The 25,235-nt window shown below is 41.7% G+C and overlaps 1 protein-coding gene across 3 annotated transcripts in view; it reads right to left on the bottom strand.

Moving 5' to 3' along the window:
* Positions 1–25,235, bottom strand: part of PLXNA4 (plexin A4) — a 965,210-nt gene that overhangs the window by 816,657 nt on the left and 123,318 nt on the right. For 2 of the 3 annotated variants that reach the window (XM_082255302.1, XM_082255301.1), the window contains exon 2: positions 21,982–23,221. In XM_082255302.1, coding sequence (XP_082111428.1) covers positions 21,982–23,157 — 1,176 coding nt within the window. In that variant the 5' untranslated portion in view covers positions 23,158–23,221. Of the gene's footprint in view, positions 1–21,981; positions 23,224–25,235 lie in introns of those variants that run through there. The other variant, XM_082255300.1, reaches the window with a different exon arrangement.

Consider the following 25,235-nt stretch of genomic DNA (forward strand, 5'->3'; position numbering starts at 1 on the left):
TAATCTACCAAAACAAGAAGCTCATGTACTTTTTTGAGCTTCAAGCGTTTTGCTTCAGGCAACAAAACGCTCATATGTAAACAGGGGCCTTTCGAAAAAATTAGGATTTTGCTTGTTGACGTTTTGAGACTTTAGAGATGAGCATTTTATGAGCTGAAAAATGCTCAGGTGTGAACAGGGCCTTATAGTCCTTTATTTGTTTTGTACAGAAATGTTGATACTGAAATTTTTCTAATACTTGCATAATCATAGACTTGGACGTTAAAGTGGTTGTAAAAGCAGAAGTTTTCTACCTTAATGTATTTTCTGTATTAAAAGGTAAAAAACTCTTCTCTGTGCAGCTCCCCCTCCAGTGCACACCCCCCCCTCCCCCCTTTTCCTTACCTGAGCCTGATCTCGATCCATCTCTGAGCGCAAGAGCAGCAGCTCTCTCTGCTCTCTCCCTCCTCACTGGACATTGAGGCATTGGCTCCTTCCACTATCAATCACAGCCACTGAGCAAAGATTGGGGGGAGGGGCCAAGCTGTGCTGTGTGTGTCCCTGGACACACACACAGTACAACTCAGGATCGAGCCCACACAAGTGTCCCTAAAGCAAATGGCTTGCTATGTGGCACTCGGCAGTGGGGAGGAGCCAGGAGCACCGGCAGCGACCCCAGAAGAGGAGGATCAGGGTTGTCCTGTGCAGGACCATTGCACTGAGCAGGGCAGTATGACATGTTTGTTATTAACCGTTTCCAGAAAGCCCACCGCATATATACTGCAGCAGGCTGGCCCTCGTGCGCGAACTAAAGTAAGGCTACGTCGGTCGCATGCCAGCAGCTAGGGGCAGGTGGCTCCAATTACCTTCTGACACCTGTGCTTGCTCCCCGATGAGAGAGAAGGACAGCAGCTGTTATAAACACAGCTGACTGTTCTTCTCTCTGGAATGATCACATAGCTCCTGTGATCCTTCTATAAAGGATCACATATCTCTATGGTCATTCCATAAGCCCCGACCCCATACAGTTAGAATCACTCCCCTAGGCTCACATTTAACCCATTGATCACCCACAGTGTTAACCCCTTCCCTGCCAGTGTCATTACTACAGTAACAGTGCACATTTTTAGCACTGATTACTGTAGTAATGTCACTGGTCCCCCCAAAAGTGTCAAAATTGTCAGTTAGGGGTCCGATCTGTCCGCCGCAATGTCGCAGTCCAGCAAAAAATCACAGATCGCCGCCATTGCTAGTAAAAAAAAAAAAAAAAAACAATAAAGATGACATAAATCTTTCTCGTAGTTAGTAGACTCAATAACTTTTGCGCAAACTAATCAAAATATGCGTATTGCAATTTTTTTTACCAAAAATATGTAGCAGAATACAAATTGGCCTAAAATGTTAAAAAATTTAGATTTTTACATTTTTTTTGGGAATGTTATATAGCAGAATGTGAATTTTTGTTTTTTTCAGAATTGTCGCTATTTTTTTGTTTATAGCGCAAAAAATAAAAATCTCACAGGTGATCAAATACCACCAAACGAAAGCTCTATTTGTTGGAAAAAAAGGACATCAATTTTATTTGGGTACAGCATTGCACGACGCGCAATTGTCCGTTTAAGTAACGCAGTACCGAATCGGAAAATATGGCCTGGTCATTAAGGGGGCAAATCCTTCCAGTCCAGAAGTGGTTAAAGTGTTACTAAACCCAGGACCCTGCATTCACTATATCTGGTCTCCCACAGTACACAGAACATGGAAATGCAATTCTTTTGGTAAATATAAACTGCTAAATACATTTTCTCATCAGCAGTATATAGCAGTCTTGTGACTTCTATCAGTGTCCAGCCAAGCACTGCTTAAAGCTTGTAGGAAGAGTTTTCTGACTGTCCTATGAGACTACAAGACCCCTGAACCCCTGTCTGGACAGTGCTGATTGACCCTGTTCTGATCACATGCACCCTCCCAGGAAAAAAAACCTCTCGAGCAGTACACACCAAACTGAGCATTTGCAGCCTGACTCCATAGACTCTGTGTTATCAGGAAATGATTAGGGGACAGTGGAAGGAGGGGAGGATCAGAAAAGATCAGCCTTTTTACCCAATGCAGAGGATTAACCCCTTAGGTTCCACAGTGAGTATAACAAGCATGCTTTACTGCATATATAGATTGATTTTAATGTAGTGGGTTTAGTAACACTTTAAAAAAAATGTACAGTCACTTTAAACTAATCTATATTAGTTTATATTTGTGTTCCCTATTAAAGAATAAAAACAGCATCACCCATCTTTTGGATTTACTTCCCTTAAGGCAAAACAGGAAATTGATCATTTTATTTTACTTGTATACTGTATCTCGTATTATGCTTTCCACTTATCTTTAGGAAGCAGCCACAGCCTAAGTAGAAAAGTCTGTCCCCTTGCCAGCATATTGATGTGGAGAAGGGCCCTTGACCTGTGTGTGTGAATAGTCTCATTGCAGAGATCCAAGACAGCCCTTGCTGAGTCAGACCTATAGCTCTGCAGTCAGCAAAACTCAGGCTTCCTGCTTATTGGAAAGCTAAAGCTTTGACTCAGCATGGAGAGACCACAGGAATACAGAAAGGAGTGCCAGACCAAAGTCACCAGACAGCAATGGCTTTCAAGTTGTTCCCTCTTGAGGACAGTTCAATACTAATTCTAATATAATCATGATGAAAGGGGAGTGGTGTTGCCCCCGAAACGCATTGCTTGTTTTATATATATATATATATATATATATATATTATAATTAAAAAGATCTTGAACTCTGTTATCTGATTTTGATGTTGTGTTCCTTTCTGCATTTTTATGGTCTAAGCTACTGTTGGATGCCTTATTGTGAAGGGGTGAGAGCTACTGAGCTTGTATGACGTTTTCCTTTATCTGACTTACCTCTTAAGTCCCCTTTCACACCTGTCCGTTCCGTTTTCTGCTCAGCGGGAGAGGCGGATGACAGCTCCGTCTCCGCTCTGTGTGCGGAGACGGAGGTGGCAGATCCCCGCTGTCCTCTATGGGGATATCGGATAAGAATGGACCGCTTGTCCCTTCTCATCCGATCCGCCAGACGGATGGAAAATAGGGTTTCCATCCATCCTGATTTGATGGACAGGATCGGATCGGATGTCAGCTGACATCCACTGCCCCATAGAGATGCATGGGGCATCCGTTCAGATCCGCCTGAAAAACTGACAGGCGAATCTGAACTGTCCCCATGTGTGAAAGGGGCCTAAGTCTAAATGTTCACAGGTCCTCTCTGAGTATGTTATTCTGGAGTCCTTTACTGAGAAACCACCGCTTCCACACATAAAGCAGGGGTTCTTCTCTAAAGAATGTAAAGGAAAAACGGTGGAAAGTCGGTTTCAAGGCCCCTCTTTTCCTCATGGGATTGTGGAGGCAACAAATTCAAGCTCCCCAGGGAGTTATGTGAGGTGCTAGGCACCTGATTGGCTAGCGGAGTCAGGTGACCCTAGGAATATTCCAGAGGCTGGAAAAGATGATCAGGGATAGGGATTGGTCCACTGAGTCACGTGACTTTGGAATTTTCTGGAATTCCTGGGGTTCCTTATAAAAAGGGGTCTTGGGATCAGCTTATTGCCAGTCAAAAGAAGGATTTAACCAGGACAGCGCCCCGCTCACCCCCAATCCCTCGTCGCGGCTTGTTATGTGGTGGGACCTATCCGTAAAATAAAGGATAGGGGATAATTGATAACCTTTGTTTAAAGTAAAGGATGTTTGGCTCGAGCCATAGTGGCTGGGCCGTGTTTGAAGTATTCGGTATTTGTGATGTGAATTAATAAAGTATTCAGTAATATGTTGAAATTATTTGATTGTAAAGTTGATTAAAACCAATAATAAAGCCGCGGCCATGATTTATCCAAAAAAAGTGGTAGTGTGGTTTATTTAGTATTTAAGTAGTTTGCCTTCTACAATACCCATGGAAGGGACAGGCTTTTCTATCCTACAGCTGTGGCTACTTTCTAAAAAAAAAGATCTGGAACACTGTATACACTTTTGATGGACCAGGAAGTTTAACATGAACAATATAAGTAAAATGTTAACTTTTGAAATACAGGGAAGGCACATACACTGGATGGACTGAAATCTTGGAACAAGTATGTAAGACAATAGTTAGAGGATAGGCAGATGTCTAACTTTAAGGGCCAGGCTTGTCTTTGACCTCCACCAATATTTATATGGCAACATTTGTGTTCCATTACTTAACATTTCATTGTTTTATTTGAATCCATACTTTAACACTTCGGCACATTATTTACCAACACAAACTATCCTACTCCATTGTTTTCATTATAACCTTCGCCTATTTCTCCCCGGTGTCCTCTACTGTTTTCCCTTCTGCCTGCTGAACCACTTCACTATATTTCTGCCGCATTTTAGAAAACAGGAAAAGCCTGAATATAGTAATTTAATTGTCAAAACTTGATCCTTTACTAAAAAAGCATGAACAGTGCAGTGCTGCAGCGTTTTTGACCGCCGTGTGATTCATTCGGACAAGACATCATTAGAGAATACTGTTAGCAAGCAAAAAGGTGACACCTTCTCATCTTAAAACTCAACTCCCCGTTAAATTATATTATATGTATCTCTCTCCTGCAGAACAATTTCCTATTTTTGTAACTGCTCTCAAAGCACTTTCTCCAGCTGCATTTATTGCTTTCCATGCCTGACTAATAAATGAAGTTTTGTGTCTCTTGTTGAAAAAGTATAGCAAGTTTAATTCATATACTTTTGTTAATTTCACAGAACATTGGCGTAGTAGAGCAATGTAATCATTTAACTCAGCCTACTATGATCCTAGCAGTATGTATATAAAGAAAACAGGCTGGCATTGCCTAGGGTGTTGCAATATGAACATTGTCAAGCAAGCTAGTGATTCTTAGTGCGATTGGCCTATTGTTGCCATGGAAACTGTCTTTTAATTTGTTAAATGTTTTGTTGAACTTTTATAACATTTGTAGTGTGTAGGAGGTGCCATAAGAATGACAATTCTTCACTTTTGGAGCAATTCTTAATGGAATGTATAAAATAGTACAATACACACAGTAAAACACAATAAGTATTTAGAAATAAAAGAACTATATACAGTATGCAATTGGTATCACGTCTTTTTTTGATTATCACGAAAAGAACAAGAGTTACTACACACATCACTTGCTAGCTTAGAAGGTGTTTGATTTCCTTTAGGTTGTGACTGAACCACTGAATAAAATGGTGCAGTTCTCATATCCATTTGCAGACTCCGGGTGTACTAGACACGACCAAAAACATGTCATCAGTGTATACAGGGCATGTCCAGTACGTCCAGTCCTTCTGCTCTGCTGTCCGGATTTCCCCTGTCCCAGTATAATGCAATTCAGATGTAATTAATTACAGCTGCATTGAGGAGTAAACAGAGAACATTGGCAGCAGGAGCTGTAACAACAAAAGCAGTCTGGTGATGTTTATCAACAACATTGCTCAGACTGGAATACAGAAAGTTACATTGAAACATTGTATCATTTGTAACTTTCTGTGTTTTTCATCTACAGATCAAAGGGGTGAACTTCGATCTGCAGATGAAGAGAGTTAAAGCAACCTTGACAAGTAAAACCATTTTATTTTTCTAATTAAACTTTTACTCTGTTGAACCCCTTATTAACCCCTTAGTTTACTCTAATCAGCACTAATTAACTTCATATTCTCCTTTTCCATTCAATTGTAATTTTCCTAATTTCCTGATTTTTGTTTCTGTTTTATTAACTAATAGTTAAACTTTTTTCTGTTTTTGTTTTCTTTGCTCATTACTATTTTTACGCCTTTTACATATATTTACACGTATCACACTGAAAAAAGTGCAAAACTGAAAAAAAAAACAAAAAAAAAAAACTTTACTTCCTTTGTAAATGCCTTTACAGTGCTTTGTACCAAAACCATAATTTTAGTGTGGTTTTAAACAGGACAAATTACAGAAAAAAAATGCACACTATTATTGTTGCAGGACAATATTCACAAAAAGAAAGCCTTGTTTGTCCTTAAAAAACATTGTATGTATAACGTTGTTATGATAAGTAATGACAAAATCATTGCCGAATTAATAGGCTCATAGCGAAAATTTGGAAATTGCTCTGGTCCATAAGGGGTAAACAGGTGTGAGAGCCGAAGTGGATATGCAGCTATCCTGCAGTACACATCTGGTCTAAGTATACCAGTTTGATTAAACCCTAAGCCTAGGTTCACACTGAGGGTGGGTTTGAAATAGATTTCAAACGGCATTTCAGTCCGACTTTGGGGGCGGTTTGACAGGCATCTGTACGGGTTCCTGAAAAGATGTCTATTGAAATCGACCCCCGAAGTCTCCAAAAGTAGTGCAGAAACAATTTTTGGGAATCAGTGCAGTCTTGCAAAGTCGGCGTCGCACCGGTTTGGGCGGTGCCATTGCCAGCAGTAGCTCCGATTTGGCATGCAATTTGACATGTCAAATCCGCTCGATGTGAATGTGGGCTTAAAGCTGAAATAAACCCATCAATTAACTGGTTTAAAAAAACAGTTACATTCCCGGCATGCCAGGAATGTAACTGTCCCATTTGCTTGTGCTCTCAACCAAACTGTGAAATTATCAAATGAATGGGGTTATAACAGGTCACATGTACAGCCTCACGGCAGTTGCGGATACAACACAGGCTATGATGGCAGCTTCTTTAGCTGAAAAGGACAGGAGGATTTAGTTCCGCTTAACCACTTGCCTACCACCGCAAGTACATATACTGCAGGGGTCAGCCCCTCCTGGGCAAAGCGACGCATCGGTACTTTGCTCGCCCACGAGCCTCTAGGGGGCGAGCGCGCGCCGCCGGAGGCACGCTCCCTCCCCCACTTGTTCCCTGACATCCCCCTGCGAGTGACCGGCGGCTCCGATGTCCGTCGGTCACTCGCGATCTCCCGCTGGAGAGGGAGAAAGGCAGACGGCTGTTGTAAACAAAGCCGCCTGTCATTCTCCCTGGTGTAACTGCAGAGACTATACAATCCTGCTATGTAGGATCGTATATCTCTGTGGTTACATCACAAGCCACGCCCTTGACAGTTAGAATCACGCCCCTAGGGACACACTTAACCCCTTGATCACTAATAAAGTTAACCCCTTCCCTGCCAGTGTCATTTTTACAGTAACAGCGCATATGTATAGCACTGATTACAGTAGTAAGGTCACTGGTACCCCCAATAGTGTCAAAAATGTCAGTCAGGGGTCCGATCTGTCCGCCGCAATCCCGCAAAAAAAAAAAACGCAGATCGCCGCCATTACTAGTTAAAAAAAAAAACAAGTTTTTTTCCTTCAATGACTGCTATAGCTGCCGGCAGTTATCATTGTATCCTGCTAGCCGGGAAACCTTCTGCTGTCAGAATACAATAGCACAGTGGGAGGGATACCCCCATCAACACTGACTGTATTGATGGCAGAATCAAGAAATTTTCTTTCCTTCAACCTGTAACAAAGTTGTATAACGAATAGCTTGCTTAAGATGTACTAGCAGATTTAGATATAATAAAAAGCCAAACTCCATCTCACACTTTATAAGCATTTACAGCAACAGTTTTTTTTTCCCCTTTTGAGATAAAATTTACATAAATAAATAAAAGCTGATCATTCTAAGCACCCCTATCAGTGGTAAATGTTTTGTTTCAACCCTCTAAGGCTGCATTCACACCTCAGCACTTTGAATTGCAGGCAGATTTTTCCACGATTCTGCTCACGATTTCAAAGTGGGGAGGTATGAATGACAAATCGTAGAACGCACATTTGAGATGCTAATCATTTCCATGGCACCTAAAATCACGGTGCAGTTCTGCCGCGATTGTCAGGTGATAAATCGCAATTGTGGCAACCCACATTGTGTGAAGCATGTCGCCCCAAAAGTAGCTCCTGAACCTTTTTTGGGCGACATGCTTCACTCGATGCAGTTTGCAATGCGAAAAATTGTGCGACAATCACAGCAGAACCACACCGCGATTTAAGATGCCTTTCAAATGAATGGCATCTCAAATGTGCATTCTCCAATTCGTCATTCGCACCTCGCTGCTTCGAAATTGCGGGAGGAATCACAGCAAAGCTACCCGCGATTCAAAAAGCTGAGGTGTCAATGCAGTCTAACTGCCACGATTGCAAGAGAGCTTGTTCTTTTGAAAAACTACAGACTTACTGGATGGATCCCCAGGTGAAAAAAAGGGAAAAGAAGGCCTAAAAAAAGAAAACGAAAAAAACCAATGCAGCCACCACATCGAAGAACTGGTAGACTGCAATATAATAAATGTTTGCTTTTGGGTTTAATACTGCTTTAATTCCTTATAAGCATTTGTATTGGGCGTATATTTTCTTCACGAAACAAGTTATATTATCTTTTTTACCTCTATAAAACTGTAATGATGCAAAAATTTAAACTTTTGTTAAATTAAGGTCCCTTTCACTCATGTGGACCGTTCAGTTTTTCAGGCGGATCGGAACGGATGCCCCATGCATCTCTATGGGGCAGCGAATGTCAGCGGAGACATGTCCGCTGACATCCGATCCGATCCTGTCTGTCAAATAAGGACAGATGGAAACCCTATTTTCCATCCATCTGATGGATAGGATCAGATGAGAACAGACAGGCGGTCCGATCTGACACCTCCGTCTCCACATACAGAGCGGAGACAGAGCTGTCATCTGCCTGCTTAGCGGGGATCGGCGGATCGATCCCCTGCTGAGCAGAACGGCTCCGTCGATGGAACGGAGCCATGTGAAAATGGCCTTAGATTTGCTACCAAGTATTGCCCTAAAGCTTTTATGCATCCAAACCACAGTGATACCTTGGTTTGCGATTATAATTTGTTCCGGAAGCATGCTTGTAATCCAAAGTACTCGAATATCAAAGCAAATTTCCTCATGAGAAATAATGTAAACTCAGATGATTCATTCCACAACAATTTATTCATATAAAAATGATTACGGCAATACAAAGTACAGTATAAAGTGTACTGTAAAAATAAAACAAATGAACCCGCACTTTGCAGCACTCCTCCATATACCATTATGACCAGGTTCCCAAACCACAGTTCCTTATGTATAAAAAATAAATTACAGTACACTCACAATGTTAAGGAGTCTGGTGCAATTCCAAAGCCGCTGGTGTATATGTACTGTACAGTAAAGTCACTGGTGTACAGTATACAGCTCTGTATATGGGCAGTGGTCCGGGGGCGCTGGTGGCTCTCAGCGCTTCCTGCAGAACTCAGAGACACTCGGGAACTGTAGACGTCACTTCCTGGTGCTCCGAATGCGCGTTACGTCCCCCCCACCCAGCTGGGAGTGTCTCCGAGTTCTGCAGTAAGCGCTGGAAGCCACCAGTACCTACTGGACCTCTGGCCACATACAGAACTTTGGAATTGCACCAGACCCCTTAACATTGTGAGTGGAATTCTTTTTTTTTTAACATTAAAACTACTGCTTGTGTATTGCTCGTATATCAAGACAGCACTCACAAATCAAAGGAAACATTTAAAAAAAAAACCTTGCTCGTCTTTCAAAACGCTCAAAAACTGTGTTACTCATAAACCAAAGTTTTACTGTAACTTAAAGCGTAACTCCACTTTTGTTGAGAAAAAAACATTTCCCTCTGGGTGATCTCTGTATATTACGAGGATTTTAACAAACTTTGTGGCAGATTCCTACCTTTTGTTATTCTGAAGAAATCATTGTTCCTCTGTGCTAAGTGGGTCAAATGGGAGTGGTTTCATAATTATCTATCAGCTGTAGCAGCTGCAGAGCACCAATGAGGAAAGCTGCTGGGATTGCATACCTTTAGACGTGTTCCTATTGGGAGTATCTTACCAAAAATGACATTTGTGTTGCAGGGGATGCCAGAAATCTGACTTGTATCTTAGTGCAGGCTTCTGGGAAAATTGGTGAGCCAATCACACAAGCAGGAAATGATGTTTATGGGGTGTGGTCAGTACACATTCTGTGTACAGAACACCTCCAGGAAGCCATATTGCATTGCATTTCTAGAAAATTACAGAGCTGCAGATTGAAAATGAAAGGTCATTTTTAATAACATTCAATTACAATATGATTCGTGTTGCATTTGTATACGCCAGGGATCCTCAAACTACGGCCCTCCAGTTTTTGCGGAACTACACATCCCATGAGGCATTGTAAAACTCTGCCAATCACAGACATGACTAGGCATGATGGGAATTGTAGTTCCCAAACAACTGGAGGGCAATGGTTTGAAGACCCCTGGTATACGCTATATTGTTTTTCTTTATTTGCTATTTTTTTCCCCACGAAAGTGGAGTTACCCTTGAATTCTTCACAGCACATCCTCTACACGTGGATTAGAACATACAATCTTTACTAAAACAATTGCAGTCAGCTTGCAGTGAAACCAATTTAGGGGCCCACTGAGAGCAGAAGATGAAGAGATTATCCAGATGTTAAAGATGTAATCATTTTGGAATAACATTCATTGCCAGCATCCTACGGCAAAAGGGTTAAACCACTGGCTTGCTGTATATCATTAATTCCTTCTGTAAAATAAACCAGGGCACTTGCGAATTCTCACATGTCTTATCAGACAGCGAGGGAGGGTAATCAGAATCTGAGATTCAACATGGATTAACAGCGGTGCTACGTGGAAGCTTTAATCTACCAGTGGGGACAGCAACACATGGCGGAGCATTGCATCTTGACCTAACATGGAACGATAACAATCCTCCTATGCTAAAACCTGAAGGTATATCAGCATGAAGCACGGTGATTAAAATAAGGAGGGTGACCTTTCAGTTGTAGTTTATAAAAACCGAACGCATGTTCGTACTACACTTACCTACCAAGAAACTAGTTAATATGTATACCAACAAGAGGAGGTTCACAGTCTGACGGGACTGGATGCTTGCTGAGAAAATTGTCCTGTGTTCATTTCAGTCATCCAAGTGACTACAGGGATTCAGTGTTAAAGAAAAGTAATATGGGATCATATGAAGTCTATAATATGCCCCTTTCTGAGTACTTTCTATAGTCATGCCAACCCTAAGAGACTCCAATTTGTGTTACATTTACTGAAACAATGGTTCCTTTCTCTGGAAATTTTCATTCTCTAAACAAATTTTTGGTGCACCTTAAAGTATAACTAAAGGCAAAAAATGTTTTTTTCAGTTTTGGATAGATTGGAGAGAAATTAGAACGCTTGCCATTAAGGAGCTTCACCCTCTCTATTTGTCCTGTTGACCATTATTATTGAAAGTAAAAGAAAATCCCAAATTTTGGGTTTCCCCCATAAAAGAAATAGAGGGGACATCTTCCAATGGGGACGCTAGTTCTGGTGACCTGTGAGTTCCCAAGGAACTCCCTTAGTTTGCAGGGATTTCCTCTCACTTCCTGTTTGGCTGTGGGACAGGAAGTGAAGGGAAATCTCCACAATTGGACATAGATTTGTGAAAATGTATCTGACAGGGGTTATAACCCTACCTTAGGGCTCTTTCACACGGGCGGTCCGATCAGATCCGCCTGTCAGTTTTTTAGGCGGATCTGATCGGATCCTCCATGCAGCTCTATGGGGCAGCGGGTGTCAGCGGAGGTCACCTCCGCTGACACCCGCTGCCATCCGCATCCGATCCTGTGCTGAAATCTGGACGGATGGAAACCCTATTTTTCCATCCGTTCAGTAATCGGAGCGGAGCGGATCTGATGAGAGCGGACAAGCGGTCCGCTCTCCTCCGATCCCCCATAGAGGGCAGCGGGTGCTGAGACACCTCCCTCTCCGCTCTGCAAGCGGAGACGGAGCTGTCATCCGCCCGGCTCAGCGGGGATCGCGGATCGATCCCCGCTGAGCAACACGGATCCGCCGGAAAGAAGCCTTACTCTATCCAAAATGAAAAAAAATTGCCTATAGTTCTACTTTAAAGTCCAGCTCTGGGAAACTTGAAAAAAATCCTTTGCAGGGAGGGGGGCTGCCTCTGCACTGTCAGGAATTATTCCCCATTTATGTCTAAAGGGCCATACACAGAAGCTGATTATCGGGTGGCATCTGCCAGTTCAATATAAACCATCTAACATTTGCCCCGCGTGCCATTTGGCCAGCTTCTGTTGAAGGGGCATGATCAAAAATTCTCTGTCGATCGGCATCCGCCAATGGCTGAAAGTGCTGACTGGTGTGTTCTGGTTGGAGGCCGGCTGCCCCCCCTGTCAGAACACAATAGGTCAGCGGGGGAGATCGCTGTATTGCATAGTTAGCACAACAGCTCTTCTCGAGCTCTTCATTTATTTTCTTTTTTAGTTCAGCCTGCTGGGTAAAGGAAAAAATAAATAAATAAATAGTGTTTACTAGGCTTAGGGCCCCTTTCTCACAAAGGGTCTGATCAGGTTCGCCTGTCAGTTTTTCAGGTGGACATGATCGGACGGGTCCACTCACGCCTATGGATCAGCAGGTGTCCATTTACACCCACCTACCTCTGATCTGGTCCTCTTAAAAAAACTAAGGGGATCTGTCGTCCTCCATCTACAGTAGGTGGATCAGATCAGAAGGGCAGTTGGATGTGAATTGACACCAAAGTCTGTTTACACCCAGCCGCCCATACAGCAGAGTAGACTCTAACCCTGTCCACTCTGCAGAGTGCCCTGTCCGCTCTGCCTGCTTTAAACTGATCAGTGGGGAATCAGTGGACAGATGAAAACAAAGTCCACCCTTATGCCCCGTACACACGTACCGATTGTCGGCCGAACGATCGGCCGTCTTTTGTCCAGTGCTGTCGTGTTGGTTGAAAAGTGCTCAAGACTGCACACGAATTTTGTCGGCCAACAACAACCAACTTCAGAAGTGATGTCATGTGAAGGTTAACTTTCCGTGTGTTTTTTCTTCTCTGAGCATGCCCAGTCTTGCTCATCTGCTTTTTGTCGGTCGAAATCTGTACTGACTGATGAACAATCTGCCGTTCTTTGTTGGCCTACAAAAATTTTATAGCCTGCACACCAGATTTTGTTTGGCCGAAGAGTCTCAGTCAGTGTTCGATAGGATCATACTAACAAGCCGACAATCGGTCGATCGGACGTTGGCCGAACATTTACGGCCGAAAATCGGTACGTGTGTACGGGCCATTAGTGAAAGAGGCCTAGAGCACATGTTAAAGCAAATATTTAGTTATCTGATCCTCTGCTCCTCCACACCTCTAGAATGGTCCCTGCAGCGTCTTCTGCCCTCCGCTCCAGTAGGTCTAAGGTCCTGACTTCATCTAGACCAATGCAGTGTCCATAGCCCTGCACTGGAATCGAGGAGGATACCAAAAGAGTACACTGCTGGAGCATCGGGTAGTGTTGCCAGGGAAGTGGAAGATCACGTACGGTAAGTAAAATATATTTTTTTCTCCCCTAGGCTAAACAGGCAATCACAGTGAAAAATAAATGTATGGTTTTACATTTTCACCACTTATACTTTAACCTGTGATGCCTCCTAGCCATAAAGTCCCTCCAGGCAGGCCCATCTGCCTACTCATTGCCTGCTATTTCATGGTTAAAGTGATTGTCTCATTTTTTTTTTTTTTGCTTAAAAATAACAAACATGTTATACTTACCTGCCCTGCACAGTTGGTTTTGCAGATCCCCCTCTTCTCGGGTCCCTCTTCAGCTCTCCTGGCCCCTCCCTCCTGTAGAGAGCCCCCACAGCAAGCAGCTTGCTATGGGGGCATCCGAGCCGAGCCACATCTCCCTGTGTCCATTCCGACACAGAGCCACAACCTGGCCCCGCCCCCTCTGTCTTCTCATTGGCTCAATGAATTTGATTGAGCAGGAGGAGCCAATAGTGCAGTGCTGCTACCTCAGCCAATACTGGGGACTGGCACTTCTGATTGGCCATTGGCTCCAGCTGCTGTCAATAACATACAAAGGAAAGAGATACGCTGCTCAAGAAAATGGGAAGCTTGATGACCAACAGCAGTGCTCGCCCCGGCTCGCCTCCGTAGACAGTCAATAATGAAAAGAAATGGCTGCACTCAGATGTGGTCAAAATCCAGGTCTATTGGACAAAAAAGTGTCAAGGTAGACGTGTTTCACACACTAAGATGTGTGCTTAATCTTTACCATCTTAGTGTGTGAAACGCGTCTACCTTGCCACTTTTTTGCCACATTGGGATGTCCAATTAACCTGGATTTTGACCACATCTGAGTGCAGCCATTTCTTTTCATTATTGCTGTCAATAACAGCCAGTGAGCCAATCAGGAGACATAGGGGGTGGAGCCAAACAAGTAAAGTCAGGTGGCTGGTCTAGGGGGGAGACAATTCTGGAGATCAGGTAAGTATCTTTTTATTAAAACTATTAACTGGCTGAATGTTTTTAGCATTAGGTCAACAGTTATGCATCTAAAAGTTGATACACAGTGGGGTTGATTTACTGAAACTGGAGAGTGCAAAATTTGGTGCAACTTAAACCAATCAGCTTCCATGTTTTATTGTCAAAGTCTAATTGAACAAGCTGAAGTTAGAAGCGGATTGGCTAAGTCCAGTTTTAGTAAATCAACCCTAGTATTCCAGATCCTGCAACCAATGCAACCGTACACTCATCTCAGTTTGAAAGAGCTGCTGTACATTTCGGAATACTGTGTGGTAATGAAATATAAAATTTACAGAACACCAAAGAACAATTTTGCTGTCTAAAAAAATGAAAACCCCCGTTAGGATAGAGAGACAGCCATCGGCACTCTGATACCCAACAGATCACTCCCAATCCAACTTTAAATCTTTAGAATTCATTATCCTCTAAGTACCTATATTTGAACAAGTGAGTTAAATCAGAAGAAAAAAGTGTTTTCTGCACTCCTGTCAATGCTTACTTTAACACGTTTATGATGCCTGCCTCTTTTACCTTCCACTTACAGTGCATTACAGGTCATTATAATCATTGTCTGCATTCAGCTTCCTGTCATTAACGGTACATCAGTGTCTAAGCAGATAGAAATATTAACGTTTTTAGTGCTTCCTGGGCTGCTTTGAAATAGCTTTTTATCAAAGTGGCACTCGGCTTATCCTTTCATTATGAGAGAGTAATAAGTGTAAGGTAGGATATCTTTAGCACATCTTCAACTTGATGTGACCTTGATAACCCCAGGGAGAGGCAGGAGTCAGAGGTGATAATCTGATTGCAGGGAAAGTGACAGCAGATACACTAAACAGAGTGCAGCTTCTATTTAAATAAAGACACCTGTTTACTGCCAGAGGCTACTATCTGTAAATGAATTATGATCTCCTCTCATGGGAGGTTCTCCATTCCACTGAAGCAATGGTGGAAGTAATTCCTTCATTAATTGGACAATATCACTGAAAAATGATATTTAACTTGGGGAAGTTTATTCTGCCAGTGTCTAAACCCCAGGCAATTGTCTATTTGGCTTACTGTTCTTGTTCCTTTTATTCCTGCTCATTAGTTTGTCACCCTTGCTTTGTCAGTTGCTATACAACATTTTCCTCTTGTTTTCCACAATTTGATTTTGCCTTCTCAAGCAGACCTACCTATGTAGTCTGGGTACTGCATACCTCCCAACTGTCCCTGATTTCCGGGGACTGTCCCTCATTTGGAACAAAGCCCCCTGTCCCTCTTTCCTCCTCATTTGTTCCTCATTTTGTTATAAAGTTGTATATAAAATGCACTACTTCCCTACCATAAATTGTTTCCCAGTGCTAAACGTTTTATCCAATTTCAAAATGGCTGCATTTGTAATGTCCAGAAGCAAATATAAGGGAAGAGAATTGGTAAAAATAAAAGCACTTGTGGGTTTAACCAATCATTTTTTTTTTGTATAATTCTTCTTTAGGGGTGTGGTAGGGGGTGTGTCCTATGCCTACATACTTTTGCTAATAGGTGTCCCTCATTCCCATCTCAGAAAGTTGAGAGGTACGTTACTGGGCAGTTGGGTCTTTAGTAGACCAAGACTAAAGTCTTTAGTAGATATACACAAATCAAATGAGGGGTTGGTTCCTGAGCTTAAAGTTTGAATCTCCCAGAATGAGTAACGTTGACTATATGCATGGGCAGCACAGTGGCTAAATGGCTAGCACTTCCGCCTAGAAGCACTAGGGTCACTGGTTTGAATTTCGCCCATGGCACTACTTGCCATAGTTTGCATGTTCTCCATGTGTCTGGGGTTTCCTCCCATACTCCAAAGACATGTTAGTAAGTTAATTGGCCCCTCTCCAAATTGGCCCTAGTGAATGTGAGTTAGGGACTTTAGATTATAAGCTCCTTGAGGGCAGAGACTGATGTAAATGTACAATATATATGTAAAACGCTGTGTACGTTAACAGCGCAATATAAGTACTTGAAATAATACTGCACACCTACCACAGTAAAATTCAATTTGTATGATTAATATTATGGGAACAACTTTACACCAAAATGTAGAATTGGACACGTTTGTCCAATTCAGAAGCACAACATTCAGAGTCACTGGCCTTCTTGAGTGACATAGACCTGGTGGACACACAAAGGATCCTTTGGTGCTTCGGTCATTTTCATCTATGGGGAGCTTTCCAGCTGTTATGAGCCTTTTCCTTCTAAGACTCACTCAGGGATTGGTCTCACAAAAATGCTTAGTACCATGGCTTAAAAGAGGGTGGAGGATGATTTAGTAATAAAATAGTTTTAGCCCAGAGGTGTTATATGGGCTTCCTAGTCATGTGATCACTGTGATTGCCTGTCGCAGTGGCCACATGATCGTGAACCCATCCCATTGGCTCTTGAATAAAAACAGTGACTGGACTGGTTGGCAAGCCTACAGTGATAGCGCAGAGTTACGATCTCTCATCACCCAAAGCCCTTCACTGTTCTGTGATCTGCCTCTGTATCTGAGTGCTTCCCCTGCTATGTAAAGCAGTCTGTTTTTTTAATTCTCTCTTCCTATTACCTGACAACGCCTTTATCTTTTTTTTTTCCTTTCCCCTTTGTTATTAATATTGTAGATTGTATGCATGCCTTACTACTCATACTTGCACATTTAAGGCCGCCTTAGGATCTCTGGGGCCTGAATAAAGCATGTGTAGATACATGGATTGTTTTGCTATAGGATTCCTAATTTTCTCTGATGAATGGAAGACTGGGCTTTGGAATTGTAGGGTTTAATTTTTTGTATTATACCCTTTTGTTTTCTTCTACAGCTATATGGTCTGTACATTCATGACCTTTTTCTTGACTAAAATAACAGTGACTGGGAGCTGTCAGTGATAGGATGGTCACAGAGTTGGGGCCAATGAGTGAGCATGCTCACAGAACAAAACAGCTGCATCGGCTGTACTCATGTGCCAGCACGGCATTAAAGCTCGCTGCAATGCGGACACATTTTTGTGTAAATACAGCAGGAAGTAATAAAATGAAAAATGGTTTACTCTAAAACAGCCTGCAGTTAATACATCTAATCAGGGCTTCTTTTCAGCGGGAACGCTGGGGAACGCAGTTCCGGCACCTCCAGCACTGAATGTATGTAATGGCAAGGAGTGCTGGGTTGTGCCACACTGTCTATTGATGCTGGCTGCTGAGGAACCTATTGTTGCTGGAGGGGATCTATTCCTGCAGGAGGATTTATTGCTGCTGGGGAGATCTAATGTGGCTGCTGGGGGATCTATTGTCTCTGGAAGAGATCTCGTTTTGCAGGGGGGTCTATTGTTGCTGGGGTGAGTCTTATGTTGCTGAGGGGTCAGTGATTGCTGGGAGGGATCTACTGTTTAGGCAGCAGTCTATTGATGCTGGCTGCTGGGAGATCTGTTGTTGCTGCTGAGGGCCCATTGTTTCTGGCTGGATCTATTGTTGCTGGGTGATCTATTGTTGTTATTGTTGTTGCATGGGATCTATTTAATGCTTTTTTGTTATCATTAACAAAGTCCATACAAATTACTTAGTACCACAAATGTTACTTTGTTCTGTATTTTCTAAAAGGGATGGTACTGGGAGGTGGGTAGTGGGTGGAACCAAGGAACCGTTCACGGGGGTAGGTAGGGGCGGAGTCAAGGGGTAAGTCCAAAAGAGGGAGTTCCTGCACCTATTCTCTGAGAAAAATAGCCCTGCATCTATTGCTAGTATTCAGTATTATAGTTTCTTTTGTTTATTTCACACAACTATTTATATTGTCCAAGATATTTCTATGCTGGCCAAGCTGTCCAGCAAAACTTACAGAAATAGTGGCCAGAGGGTGCTTACAATGGTTTAAATATTCTGTTTTACAAAGTAAACTTGTTGTTCCAACTGTTGAAGCACCCCTGGCTGTTAGAATTTGCCATAATCCCGGTCTCCTTTGCTTGACGGCTTAGTCCAGCCTGTCAATCTACCATTTTCCATAGAAACATAGAAAAGTGACGGCAGAAAAGTAGTCCATTGAGTTTGCCCATTTTTTTTTCTCAGATTTTCCAGACCAACCTAGAAACTAGGTGGCCTAAAATTATTTGGGTAGATAGCTCGGCCTGGAATGATGTTAGGTATGCGTTAAACCATCATAGATATGAACAAAAAAAATAAATAGGTGGATGGGAGGAGATTGAAAAATATGTCTGCAATTTTCTAACACTGCTTTCATTGCTGTATAATATATCATTGGTGTCTGGGTAGATAGTATCCATGTCTTGACCTAGAGAGCAACAGTTATCTTGCCTGCACTATTTCACCAGCAATTTTCCTTAGATGTGATTTGACTGGAAATTATTAGTGGAAGCTGCTCATCTGGATAACTCCTAGGACGCCAGCTATAAATAAACGTATTGTTCACGGGGCAAAATAAAAGAAATTCATTTTTCTGAGATAACTTTAGCATAATGCTCTAAGGTTTTGCTGTTAGCATAGTTACTGGCGCTCTCCAGCCCAGAATAATTATTCATAATATTTTGTGAAGGATTTCAAAAGCAATATATTTTTAAATTGAAAATGATCCTGTGCTTCAGCAGATAAACAACATCTACATTGTACTCCGACTTCATGAAAATTCTGTCTATAGCCACCTCCACATATTTTGAATCAGGAAAACGAAATATGGCTGCTTAGTTACTTTTGATTGGTGCAACTGTTATAAATGGCATAGTGAGAAGACGATAGCTAGACATTTGCATTCCATCTGATCACTGATGATCAATCTATGATGCTCATAGATGCCCTCAATTGCAACTTCACCCAAAAGGGACTGAGGTAAGGGTCAATCTCCTGGTTGGAAGCTTAACCACTTTACCACCGGAGGATTTGGCTGTCTTACATCTGGGCCACTTTTTGTGATTTGGCACTGTGCGACTTTAACTGACAATTGCGTGGTCATGCAACGCCGTACCCAAACGAAATTTACGTCCTTTTTTTCCCACAAAAAGAGCTTTCTTTTGGTGGTATTTGATCACCTGTGCGATTTTTACTTTTTGCGCTATAAACAAAAAAAGAGCAACAATTTTGAAAAAATAACAATATTTTTCACATTTTTTTATATGAAATTCCCCCCCCAAAAAATGTAAAAATCTAAATGTCTTATCATTTTAGGCCAATTTGTTTTCTGCTACATATTTTTGGTAAAAAAAATCTCAATAAGCGTATTTTGATTGGTTTGCGCAAAAGTTATTGCATTTACTAACTAAGGGAAAGATTTCTGTCATTTTTAGTGTTTTTTTTTTTTTAACGAGTAATGGCGGCGATCTGCAATTTTTTTTGCGGGACTGCGACATTGCGGCGGACAGATCGGACCCTTGACTGACATTTTTAACACTTTTGGGGGTACCAGTGACATTTACTACAGTAATCAGTGCTATAAATATGCACTGTTACTGTAAAAATGACACTGGCAGGGAAGGGGTTAATTTTTATTGGTGATCAAGGGGTTAATGTATGCCTGGTGCTTACTGACATGTGTGGGGGGAGGGGACTATGTGACACAAGGACAGATCGCAGGTTCAGCTATGCTGAACCCTGCAATCTGACCCTGCCTGTCACTTAGGAGGTCCGCCCGCTTGTGTTTACACAAGCAGGCGGATCTCCACACTCAATTCCCCGATGATTGGGGAAGAGCAGCGGCGATCGCCACCGCTCCTCCCCTGGCCCGACTCCCGCTGTGACTGAATACAGCGGGAGCGAGCCCCCGGCGGCGCGCGCACCGCCGAGAGAGGGGAATGTCTGGCGACGTAGGTCTACGTCGCCAGACGTTATCGAGCCACTTTGCCGCAGTAGAGCTCTAGTGAGCAGCGGCAAAGTGGTTAAACCCAGAAAGGCTATACTTGTCACACTGTTGCTTGTGGTCACTGGCCTCAGTTGTTTGTGTATACTAGATAGAACTTTGGCAACTAGGCTAAACACATTGTGGCCATGCCAGTTTGGAGAAAGATCTCCACGCCAAATTACTTGTCCCACATGGAAATCAGTTGGAGACTAGAGCCCTGTGCCACTTTAATAAATATAATTACCATATTTGGGGTGTATTTGGGCAAAAACAACATTTGCATTTTTGCATGTATTTTTGTACTTTGCCCCAATTGCCTTTGGGTTTTTTAACAGAAAATAAATCTGCTAAGCAATGTTTGTATTAACAACAGTCCCAAAAACATGACTCTGATGCAATGTCAATTTTTTTTTTCTTTAAAAACAGTTTTTATAGTTTAAATCAGTCTTTCTGAAATAATTTTCCGGTCTTGGGGAACTCCTGCTAGAACCAACTGATAGGGAATCAGTAGGAAAAATGTTCCTTACTTTGGTGGCCAGTTGAATTATCCCATCCTTAGGGCTCGTTTACACAAGTGGTTCCCTCTCAAAAGCGATCAGGTATGGATTCCTCTTCAGAGGGCATTTAAAAGGCAGTGTGGGCACTATGTCACCTCCTCACCTAACATCTGTTTTAACCACTCTAACCCCACCCTGGAGACGCCCTATTCAGTTGAATGGGTCATGTTTGACAGGTATTACTGCCATTCGCATGGATGTGTACACCCCTATCTTTTCCAGATTAAGGGAGAGTGGTTGGGGGGGGGGGATGGGGGCAGTACAAATGTAGCTCATCCATGTGTTTTTGCTGCCCCCAATCAAAAGTGTAAATGAGGCCTTACAGTGGTGGTCGGAATGCCACCCTTACAGACAACTAACAAGACCACTGTGGTCATGCAGCTGGCTCTGCCAAGTGGCATCGGTCCTAGAACTTCAAAGGCACCATCAAATGATAGGTCAGTCAGCCACAGCTCAAGGAACCCCTAGCAAACTTTGGAGGAACCCTATTGTTCAAGAAAACACTAGTTGGAAATGACTGGATTAAGTATATATATTTTTATTTGCGGTTAGGGTACCTGCAAAGTCATCGTTATTGGTGCTGGTTGCTTCATGAAAAATGTCACAGAGCTACAATATGTACCTTTGTATACCGTGACTTCCAGAAAAAGTCACATAGGGGTTTATTTACTAAAACTGGAGAGTGCAAACTGTGGTGCAGCTCTGCACAGAAAACAATCAGCTTCCATGTTTTGTTTTTGTTTTTTGTTTTTCGTCGAAGCTTAATTGTACAAGCTGAAGATAGAAGCAAGTTGCACCAGATTTTGCACTCTCCAATTTTAGTAAATCAACCCCATAAGGTCATTAAAGAGGAAAAATGTGTGCTTTGTTCACATAGCTTGTAAACTTCAAGGATTAAAAAAATAGCACTTTGGCGTTTGATTGAAAATACCAAATCTAATTGCAATAAAAAGCAAACAGCTAGGAGGAGTTTATTGCACTGATTTCGTCTGATACAATCCAGGGATATTCCGAAAAGGCAGTGAATATTCAGGTACAAACAATTAAAAACATACCTTATTCTACATGTAATGACAAGGCCTAGTAATACATATCTATAAAGTATGTCAAGAAAACTTGAAATCAGTTGATTAGGTAATCTCAAAGCAAATTAATTAAATAGTTTAGGGCAGGAAAATTTTACATATACACATCTGTAGATTTAAATAGTCATTTAAAACAAATCATTAAAAGTGCTACTTACTGCATTGCCACAAGGAACATCCTTGACTTTCAACCATGCAAGATCTAAAGTGCCTTCTCCCTTGTAGCAAGACTGCAGTCTCTCTTTTATGCGGTCATTAATCTGTTTGAGAACGAACACACATAAGGCAGATTCATCCAGTGATTTCATGCGCCTCTTCTGACCCTTGGAGAAGATGGTAAATAAAACGTCATCACCAGGTTTGATTCCCAAAGACTTTGCAAGTATTAATCCGGCTTTGGACAAATAAGCTGCCTGAAGAAGCCTGTACTCCACACCATTTTTCTCACATCCAATGGGAACCTCAACATAAGAATTAAAAGCTGTGTCCTCTTTACACAGCCGCACTAACTTAGAGGTATAGACTTGTTCCTTTGTAGTAGACCCTGGTGGAGAGGTCATCTCTGGTTGAAGAGTCAAGAAGTAAACATAGTTGCCACTGCTAAAACCATATATATAATAGATGTCAAAGTCTGGAATAATGTTAAATGTATCTGAAGGTATTTTGATCATTGAGGCCACAAATTCATCATGAAACACATAAGCAAACATTCCGTCGGCTTCTGAATTCCTGGTGAGCTTTCTGCTTGAAATAGTAGGAAAATATTCTGGCTTCCCGTCAACTGACGTGGCAATAAATAATTTGTCATCATCATTGTTGTTAGAAACAATAACTCCAAAAACTGAACCACTCTCATTGACCCCTGATAGATAATGTTCTTTCTTATGAAATGGTTCACCAAGTTTAAAGAGGTCCTCAAGCCTGAGAAGCTTGCATATACCTTGATAAAGGCTTCCGCAAGCTATTAACCTGTTCTCTTTGTAGTCTATTAGCAGCATTTTGTTTACATTGTTGGTATACACCAAGGGCTCATTGCAAGGTTGGACTATCCTAGGAGGGTAACACTTTGGGTTATCTTCATCTGGTCCTGTCTGGTGGGTCAGCAAGACCTTCAAGTCTTCAGAGAGTTTATATATTCTGTTAATAGCTCCTAGGTAAATGTGTCCAGTCCTCGCATCAACCACTAAGTGGTTAAAAGTCCAGTCAGCTTGCTCAGCATAGAAAGTAGTAAAGTTTCTCTTTATCTGGAGGTTTTTTTGGGTGAGAGCTGACACTGTGGCTAATAACGTGACATGGGTGATTGCACAAATCCAGCTCCATTTTGAAAATGCCATTTTTTAAGATTTAAATGGGCTATGTTCTGTGATCCTCTAGATAATTCTGCTCCTTGGTGTTCTCCTAGAAGAAAAAAGAATGATTTAGTCCATGAACCAAGACTATTACAACAGCAATATCATTCTCAAAAGACTTATGCTAAAGTTGTCAAAAGAAGCTTTAAAAAATATGTCAATGCTTTTGCAGTCACCTCGAAATGTAATGTTATATACAGTACATATTACACAACTCAAGTTTAATTATTTTTATTTAATTTTACAAACATGATACAGTGACCAGCTTGTATAAAAATGTGTATGCATTAATGCGGAACTCTAAAAGGTAAAACAGCTCTAATAGATAAATGTGCATTTATTTAAAGGAGATTGTAATTCAGTTCAGCCAATGCTTTAATTCAGACAGACTGCTGCACCACATAGCTAGACATGTGACCCTCTATTTCCTGGTTTAGATTTGCAGCTTCCTTTGTTAGTTCTCCTCCTCTAGGGTGTACAATAGACAATAAAGCATATAGCATCATCATCACCTCCATCCAATGAGTCAAACTAAAAGCAGTAAGCGGAGTCTGGACTAAAGCTGACCATTCACTAGTAAAAGGTTTCTTTAAGAAAATTTAAATTTTCCGGGCATTCTTTTAACCACTTGCCGACCGGTCATGTTGACTGTACTGCGGCAAAGTGGTTCGTTATCGTCTGGCGACGTAGACCTACGTCACCAGACATTCCCCTCTCTTGGCGGCACGCGCGCGCCACCGGAGGCTCGCTCCCGCTGTATTCAGTTACAGCTGGAGTCGGGCTAGGGGAGGAGCGGCGGTGATCACCGCTGCTCTTCCCCGATCGTCGGGGATCTAGTGTGGAATTCCGTCCACTTGTGTAAACAAAGCGGGCGGATCTCCTAAGTGACAGGCAGGGTCAGATTGCAGGGTTCAGCATAGCTGAACCTGCAATCTTTCCCTGTGTCACATATTCCCCTCCCCCCACACATGTTAGTAAGCACCAGGCATACATTAACCCTTTCTACCACAAGCCACAGGAAAAGAGGAATCCACGTCACGAAAGTCACAAATTTTTATTTACTGAGCACGAAGCACTTTGCACCTGATCACCACTTGAAAAGACTTTATTTATTGAATTTTACATTTATTGTATTCACATATATTGATCACCACCGGAAAAGACTTATTTATCTATTTATCAATTTCTTGGAACTTTTTATTAATTTTCATATGTTTAATTGCTTTGTATTTTCACTTATACTGTAAAGATAAGTTTTCAACATTGTTCACATACATTAAGTTAATTGTTTTTTGCGGCAAGCGCTGTATATAGCCTAGGCTATTTTTCTATCATGTTTAGGCTTATGTCAGCCTATAATAATAAAAAAATGTAAAAAAGGTGTATTAATCCTTATATGTTCTTAAAAAAAATGTATAAAAATATTTTGGGTATGCACATTAGTCATTCAGGTATTGCTAAGTTAACTGACACATGCTGATGCTGCTAAATTTTTCCTTTGCATCCAGTCATCAATGACTTCTGGTCATAAAGGGTTTCATTTTATTTCATACCTTTAAGCAATAGTGCAGTAAAATAAAATGTATTAAAGAAAATATTAACTCGTAAACTGATTATTGATTAAAATAATGAGACATAAGAAACGTAGAAGGTTTGTGCTATGTAACATATATACAGTATATATGTGAAACCAGCTGGTAATACTATTGGACATAACACACCACAAAAGATTAATAACCTTAGTTGCCAAGCAACTATACACACATGCTATGGGCAGCGATGGGGTGAAAGGGTTAGAGTGCCATTCCAAGGCTATGTATCACTGCAAGATCCCTGTGGCATTCTTTATGTGCTGTTGAAAAATCTCTTTATTCTTTAATAAAATCACTCCGTTCCCTGCATTTCTGAGCACAGAGAATGGTTGTGAGTTAGTAGAAAGGTCTAGAGTGGGTCCTTTAAATCTACATCATGTAAAGTAGAGGGCACACTTTGAAGTGGCAGTTCTCAGGCAACATATGTTAGAGTTTGCCACAGAATGGACAAAGATGTCAAAGACTAAACTA

The sequence above is a fragment of the Pelophylax lessonae genome, assembly GCF_965119305.1.
Source record: "Pelophylax lessonae genome assembly, chromosome: 4".
Classification (NCBI taxonomy): domain Eukaryota; kingdom Metazoa; phylum Chordata; class Amphibia; order Anura; family Ranidae; genus Pelophylax; species Pelophylax lessonae.